This window comes from Phalaenopsis equestris, unplaced genomic scaffold, assembly GCF_001263595.1.
Source record: "Phalaenopsis equestris unplaced genomic scaffold, ASM126359v1 Scaffold000301, whole genome shotgun sequence".
NCBI classification, from domain to species: Eukaryota; Viridiplantae; Streptophyta; class Magnoliopsida; order Asparagales; family Orchidaceae; genus Phalaenopsis; species Phalaenopsis equestris.
The window spans coordinates 2,585,313-2,593,326 of NW_018164743.1; the positions used below are offsets into that span (position 1 = coordinate 2,585,313).

Consider the following 8,014-nt stretch of genomic DNA (forward strand, 5'->3'; position numbering starts at 1 on the left):
ATATATATTAAGTAGTATTTTAAAAAATTTTAATTGACTACAAGGCTACAAACATTTATAATTAATTAAAATATTAATTAAGAAAATAGAAAAAAAAATTATTAAATTAGATTCAAATGATGTTTCAATATAAATAATAATTTTTAAATCTTGTTTAAACACTTATTGTCTTATGGCTATATGATTAGGGTTGTAAAATGACTCTTTGTTCATGAACAGCTCGTGTTTGGCTCGTTAAGCAAACTAGCCGAACACAAACACACTTTTTGAGCTCGAAATGTAAACGAGCCGAACACGAGCTGAGCAGCTCGTTTACACCCCTACTTGTCGCATGAAGATTTTTTAGCTTCTTAATGAGTGAATGCACTTAAGTGCATGCTCATGCATGTTAATAAATATTGTATTAATCCTATATTTAAGTCAAAAAAAATGAAAAAATATGCATATTTTTTTCACTCCTACCTTCATTTCAACTAAACCGAAAATTAGAACCAAAAAAATAACAAAAAAATAAAATAAAACATTAATTATTCAACCAAGTGAAGCTTATTAATTATAACCTCCCCAACAAAAATGATATAGACACCCACATGTACAATTATTATCCAGCAAGGAATTCTATCCCCTTATTCTTCCTGTGAGAATTTCTTCTAACCCCAACTGAAATTACAAATTACATATCCACCCCCTTACAACCAACACAACGACTCCCACCGACGCCAACAAGCCGACAAAACTATAAGAAGAAAAAAAACAAAGGTCTTAAAACTAAAATAAAAAAGGCTTTTTTTTTTCATTCTGAAAGGCCGGCGATGAAGGAGACGCCGGTCGCCGGCAACCATGAGGAACCATAGATAAATTTTCCGACGGTAAACTTTCCCGCTTCCTCCTCCTCTGTAATCACCCTAAATCCCGGCCACTTCACCCTCTTCGCCACACCGGCTCCGGGACCCTCGTTCATGTACTCTCCATAGTAAAGCGTACTCAGAGCAAAATTTCCATTCCACTCCAACCACCCCGCAGGGTCAATAAGATCCCCCATGAATGATTGCATATACACCACCCTCGAGTACATCTTCCATGGGCGTCCCAAGAACGTTTGAACGCTGCCTCTCACCGCGCTGAGGTCGCTCGCCGCCATAATCTTGCAGTTGTGTATCGAAATCCCAGTGTTCTGGTTTGGATCCTTGCGGTTCTGTGCGGTGATGGTGTTCTTCTGCTTAGCCATTGGCTTCCGAGCCCAAATATTGCATTTTTGGAGAACCACAGCCGCATTGCCGAAGATGAAGTCGATGGTGCCGTAGATATCGCATTCGCGGAAGAATTGGCGTTGGGAGTGGACGTAAAGAGAGTCTTGGTAGCCTATAATGCTGCAATGGTAGACCACCGCACGGTCGGCTCCGACACGGAGCGCTACAGCCTGGTGCTTCTCGGGCCCCGCCGAGTTCTCGATTGTCATCTCCTTGATTATGAACCCTGTCCCCGTCGAAGCTGCAAGTTTATCCAGGTAAGTTTTCATTCGCCTTCCAACCGTTTGATGAAATTCCTCAGACAGAAAAAAAAGAGGTAAAAATCATTTTTTTTTTTTTAACATACCGAAGGTAGCCGTGTGAAAAGTAGTGAATTTATCGTACACGCTGCGGGAGCCGGCGACGACGGTCTTCCCCATGCCCTCTCCGACGAACATGAGATTAATCTTCTTGCGCGCGACTTTAATGTTCTCTTCGTAGCGCCCAGCCTTCACGTAGATGATGATGCGCCTGGAGCTACCTTCAGGAGCAGCTTTTACAGCATCGCCAATGGTTTTATGAGTCCCACTGCCATCTTTCGACACAATAAAATCTGCTTGAATTGAATCCCCCGGCGTCTGAAGTAATTTCCGGTCAATTGGATTCACCCAATCAGGAAACCCGGATGCCAGCAATCGCCTCCGCTTCCTATTCTCAATCGGAATGCCGGAGAAATCCTGGTTCCGACTCGCTGCCGCGAAGATTGCGAGCGAGTTGCTCACTAACTCCGCGAGATCTTTCAAAAAGTTCGTCATTTGCCCCTGCACATATCTGTCATCCACCATATCGAGGCCCTCTGCGCAGGTGTCCTGGTTGGTGAGCGCCGCGCTTAGCCATGTGAGCGCATCCTCGTCCGAAGGAGCACCGTCGCCGCCGGCGACGACCAGGAGAGATTGACTGAGCTGGTGAACGGAATCATCCAGCAGCTCGACGCAATCATCATACGCAGACCGTGCGATTTGATTCATTGAAACGCCGGCGATGGAGGAAGCGGCATAGCGCGCGGAGCCGACGCGTTGAAGGGTCATGTTCAGGGATATATGAACGAGATCACGTTCGCCGGCGTCGAGCGCTCCAGGGAAGTTTACAAGCGAGCTTATGCAGAGCTCGGGGTATTGGGTAAGCTTGCAAGTTTGTGAAATTGCTTGGGTTGGGCTTCGGTTGAGCCCTGCGCGGCGGTTTGTCTTGCTGCGGAGAAGCAGAGCAACCGAGGCCGCGGAGGCTGCGAGGAACAGAGTGGCCGTTAATCCCAACAGAAGGAAACGCCGGCGGCGGCGGTGGTGGCGGAGGGTGGTGGGCTGGGCCTGCGTCGGGTCGGAAAAGCTAGAGCGAATGGACTCGGAGGGGCCGAGCTTTCCGTAGTCCATTGTTGATGATGGAAGGTTAGGAGTGGTGGTGAGTCTAGAGTAGGGTTTTTAAGGGAGTAGAGAAGGATTAGGCGGTATTTTGCAGGTTGGTGAAGCGTCTATTTCGCTCCAGCCAGGAGGTGGTGGTCGGATGCTGTGCGGAGTGAGAAGGAGAAGGATCCGCCGTGGATTTCGATGGGGATGAGGAATCAACGGTGGATTATATTATTCCAGTGGAATTCTTCTAATCAATTGTTCTTGTTTGGTTAAAAAGTTTATTAATTTTTTTTTTACACAATAAGCGTTGGAGTGCTGGGCAAAGTAGGAAATCTGTCTTTTGCCAAAAAGGTTAAAAATAATCTTTTTTTTTTAAAAAAATTGCTTTTTAATTGTCTAAAGAAGAGAATTCATTCATGATTTCTTCATTACTTTGAATTTCACTCTTATGAAAAGTAATAAATCATTTTGGATTTATATCAAAAACAAGATTAAAAAAAAAAGAGTATTTATATATTTCATATTTAAATTTCATGACTTAGTCTATAGTAATCAATACTTTAAAATAAAAGTAAGAACAAAATTTAGCTTCACTTTTGTTATCACTGATTCGCATGATCTCAGTTGTTGTTAGAACTATAAAAAAATCGCTTCATTCATGAACAACTCTTATTCAATTTATTGAATAACTTATATTATATTCATTTGTTAAAGTAAACAAGCAAGTTATGAATAACCCTTGACAAAAAAACAGTCATATTGGGCTAGTAAGGGTTTAAGCAAGCTTAGCGGTTTATTTTGGCCTAATTTATTAAGAGATTCAGTTTCGCAAGTAGTCTAATGCAAACAGTCGAATACAACTAGCCAAGTATGAATAATTGAGCACTATTGCGAGGCATGGATGTCCATGTATGAGCAGTTGAATACGAGCGACCACCGAACGAACATTGCCCATACAACACATATCAGGGAAGGATTCGTTCAATAACTTCATTGCATTACCAAATACCTTGTCATCGATCGAATACTTATTAGGTGTGGGTAATATATGTATGCAAACATCTGTACAACATGGTTGTGTTGATTGTATTTTTGAGACAACTCCATCGGACATCCTGCAAAGCTAACGCTCGTTTCATTGCTTTAAGGGCAAGCATGTTTTAGGGCTCTTTTGGAGCAAGAGGATGAATGGATATTGGATGTGACCCATCAAACCATGTAGAGGATAGATGATCAAATACAATACTAGAAGAGGAAAAGACAAGATAATGTTATGTATATGTTGGAGACAAAAACAAATGACAAATTTTAGTGGTCAGATATTTCTAAAGCTCTCATAGTAATTATAGCCTATCTATATTTTATAGAGAAATGATCCTATAAAAATGGGAGGAATTAATGTAAAATGAACGAACCTTCATACTATGACCCACTATTCTTATCAGCTCACCATCCCTTCATTTGCTAGCTCTTATCTTAAGGTATGAGTCTATGAAAAAAAACATGATTAAATATGAGCCAAACAAACAATTTTTTTAGCTCTATATTTAAATGACCCGAACACAAATAGACCTTTACTCGATTGAGTTTGGCATATTTTAGCTCAAATTAATTAAGTAATTAAATAATAATATTTATTATATAATTTCATATTTTATTTAAAAATTATTATTTTTAAGTCATTCTTTTCAAGTTTGAGTCAAATATGAGCTCAATCGATCAAATAAATGAAATCAACACAAAGAACATGTTAAGCACATGCCATCTCAAACTTAAAAATCAACACTTAGTTCAAACTCGGCTCGTTTACTCAATCATTGTTGCTGACGTCTAATCCTAGTCAGCATTTTCACCTGATTGCTGAATATCTCTCAGATCTATTAAATGCTAGATAATATAACTTAGTAAAGTTTTAAGTGTTAAATTCATAAAACTTAATGTTTTAAATGTCTTGGAAGTATATCTGCCATTAAAAAAAATATATTTTAATATGTTTTAAATTGAAAAATTATCATTATATTCAGAATACCGGCACGATATAAATCTCGATATGATATTTTTTTTTAAAGAAGAAAGATTCAAATCTCGATAAAAATTCATCTAGAAATTTGATTTCAGTAAATTTACAATCAAATTGGCTGGCTCGACATGAAGAACCCAATTTTGTCAAAATTTGTTCAATCTGAGTCAAATCAAGCTCAAATCAAGTCGTTCAATCACCTTTAAAAATTTTCCAAACATATTTAGAAGGTTAAATGAATATTGAATCTAGCAAGCTTATAACTGAATCGAATGTCTCGACATGACGAATCCAACGAGCCAAAGGTTGCTCAATTGTGACAACTTTAAGGCACTCAAATGTCCAAACATCGTTTGATCGAAAGAAATTCTTCGGACCGTCAGATCAAAGTGGTTCATATTTCTACAGTAATTGCATTCAAAATGCTATAAATAGAGTCTCACCCTTCTCATGAGAGGGGGTTTGAGGCTAGAGATAGAACTTACATCTTTGAGAAGGAGTTGAAGTCCAGCTCCACCACTGTCATCATCGATAGTCGTCATCAACCACCGCAGACTGTCGTCGACCTCCTTGAACACCTGCCGACCGCCTTTGATCACCAACAACCCCCACCTATTGCAATCGACCACCATCGAGCATTACTGTCACCGTCAATCACTACCGACCATCGTCGACCGCTGACCACTATCGTTCAACACCAATCACCATCGACCGCCACCGATCGAAAACCATCAGTCAACGTTATAATTTTGACAATCAGTAACTGTTTTCTGTCTGTTCGACAAGGGGTGTCTGTAATCATCAACCTACACTGGATTTTCACATCTGGATCAGAGTCTCGTGGTTTTTCCCTTTACGTGTTTTTCACGTAAAAAAATTCTGACGTCATTACTGATTATTTTCTTTTATCTGAGTGTGTGTTAAATTCTCGATATACTATTACTCTATCGCTGTGAATTTTAATTATAATCATTGGTGCTAATCAGTCTTAAATTTTTTCCACGGCTGAGCGAGCATAGGAATTTTTATGATTGTAAAAGGTGTAGATTCCTGGACTTTAAATAGATTTTCTCGAAATTATGATTATAAAATTAAGAAATGTTTATGAATGAATAAAGGAAAATAGAATATTTTTTTTTAAAAAAGGGTTATTCTATATTAGAAAAAGGAGCAATAGATAGAGACCGCGACGTGGACAGGACATGTGCAGGCAACGAAGGTTCTCACATGGCTTTTTTAATCATGGAGATGTATGTGCCTCAAAACTTCATAATGCTTTAAAATTACCACAATTCCTTAATTAGTTTTAGCAAAAGTTACATGCATACCCCTCAATTTCTATTTCTTTACATTCCTACCACTTTCGTTCTTTTACTTTTTAGAAATATTGATATTTATAAATTACCACTTGAAATCGATCTATTTACATGTGCGGCAATCAAATTAGTGAGACTTTGATAAAAAAAATGCAAAATAACGGTTGGGATTTTACCGTGAATTCTTATATTTGAGCGAGAATTTGAAAAAAGGATGAAAGTGGGTGGTGGATTTGTAAATAGCAAGTTTCGGGTGGTTTGCATGTAATTGCCCCTTTTTTAAATCTGCTATTAAAGATTTGGCAATGAGATATGTAAATAGATAGAAATTGGGTGGTATGTATGTAAATGCCCCTTTGTGCAATTGTCGGTGTCAGTAAGTGTTTTTTTAGTGCGTTGCATGGCGTTGAATGTTGAGCGAGTTGGCCGTCAAATGCGTATTAATTACTATTTATCAAGTTGAGCGAGATAAGATATTTAATTATTTAATTTGCATTAGGATTTTATATTAAATCAAAATAATATTTAATGTCGGACGGAACCAAAACCTTATTTTATATGGAATGTGAGGCACTGATTCTAGGGGACATGAGATAACTATTAAGATTAATATTAAAATAATAATAATAATGCCTATGGTGATTCATAGTTTGATTGACCAAGTGATTGCTCTTACAAACTCCTTACAAAATCCTAAGTCCAACATGTTATATTATAATGAATGGGGTAGTGGTCTTATTGGAAATACTTCAGCATATTATTGATCAAGATATAGTAGAAATGATGATGCTTTGATTAAATGTAGCCAAAAGAGTTATCTAGTACCAATGGAGATCCCATGATAGCGATGATTTAGAATAGAAGGGCCCTGCCACCAAAATATCTTGATCCTCTTGGAATCTGACGCACATCACGTGCTGTGAAGCAGGAGTGGTTCACACAAGTATACATGGGGTATCTGTAGTACCGGGATTAGAGTCTGGTTGTCGATCCTACAGGGATGAGGAAATCTCAATTCAGGAAAAGTTCTAGTGTAACGATTGTTAGCCCAAGCATGAAAGTTTGGTCTAATTAAAATCCTACATAAGTATCCCAAATTATTAGCAATTAATTTGAAAAGTTACTCGAGCATGAAAGAAGATTCTCCCTTGGAAAGGTTCAATAGGAAAGTGTATGTGAAAACTTCGATAAAAAATCAGATGACAAATAGGAGCAATTTTGTTTCTTACCCCCTTCTGGTGGAATAAGAAAGATTGGCTAAAGATCGGATTAGTTCCCTAATATCAACCTTTATCCCATGCACAAATATCTCCTTATAAGTTCGTATTAACTTAGTAGATTTATTCATATTCCAGAAAATTAATGTAATTAACTCAATCAATTATATTACCATGTCTTCTGAGATTTGCAACTCACAATTAATATTAACACCTCAATTGACCAAAATGAAATGTAAATAAAGTGCAAAAAGTTAATCACTATTCATTCAAGTCACATAAAGAAACTATGACATACATTTATCATCTATCCCCATCTCAAAGAAGAAAGGGCAATTACTCACCAAGCATGCTTGAACACTCAGAATAAATCATTTGATTCAAATAAAAATTAGAGCACAAAAATCTTACAAATATAAGACAAAAGAATAAAATAATAACTCCACTACTTCTCTCCTTTATTTTCTCCTGATTTTGTTGAAGAAACAAGCACACAATCTCTCAAAGTATCTCAATCCTCTCCTCCCTCTACTTGATTACTCTTCCTGGGACTTCACTTTCAATTTCCCTCTCAGAAAAATGACAACAGAAATGTGATGAAAGAACCCCCCGTGCCCCCATTTTCAAAGCTTTTATGTTTCTTTCCCTTCATCTCAAAGTCCGAATTGCACTAACTGGCATTATTAAGTTAAGGAGTCTAATTGCATTGATCTCAAGTTTGTTTCTCAAATTGAAAGAGCTCTAGCGCCTGGGCGCCAGTGGTTAGGCACCTAAGCGTCCGATTGTACAGTTTTTCTCCAATTTTCATTTTGTTCCAATTCATTTTTTG

General features: G+C 38.0%; 1 protein-coding gene across 1 annotated transcript; it reads right to left on the minus strand.

Moving 5' to 3' along the window:
* Positions 1-527: 527 nt before the first annotated feature.
* Positions 528-2,854, minus strand: LOC110025508 (probable pectinesterase/pectinesterase inhibitor 34). Its single transcript, XM_020726037.1, has 2 exons — positions 1,597-2,854; positions 528-1,491 (listed from the first exon to the last, which is right to left on the minus strand). Exons 1-2 carry the CDS (start codon positions 2,654-2,656, stop codon positions 794-796), a joined length of 1,758 nt encoding a protein of 585 aa, XP_020581696.1. The 5' UTR covers positions 2,657-2,854; the 3' UTR covers positions 528-793.
* Positions 2,855-8,014: the final 5,160 nt, after the last annotated feature.

Coding starts and splice junctions, on each gene's coding strand:
- LOC110025508 (XM_020726037.1), bottom strand. CDS start 2,656: ATGGACTACGGAAAGCTCGGCCCCTCCGAGTCCATTCGCTCTAGCTTT. Junction 1,492..1,596: donor TTTTCACACGGCTACCTTCG/GTATGTTAAAAA, acceptor ATAAACTTGCAG/CTTCGACGGGGACAGGGTTC.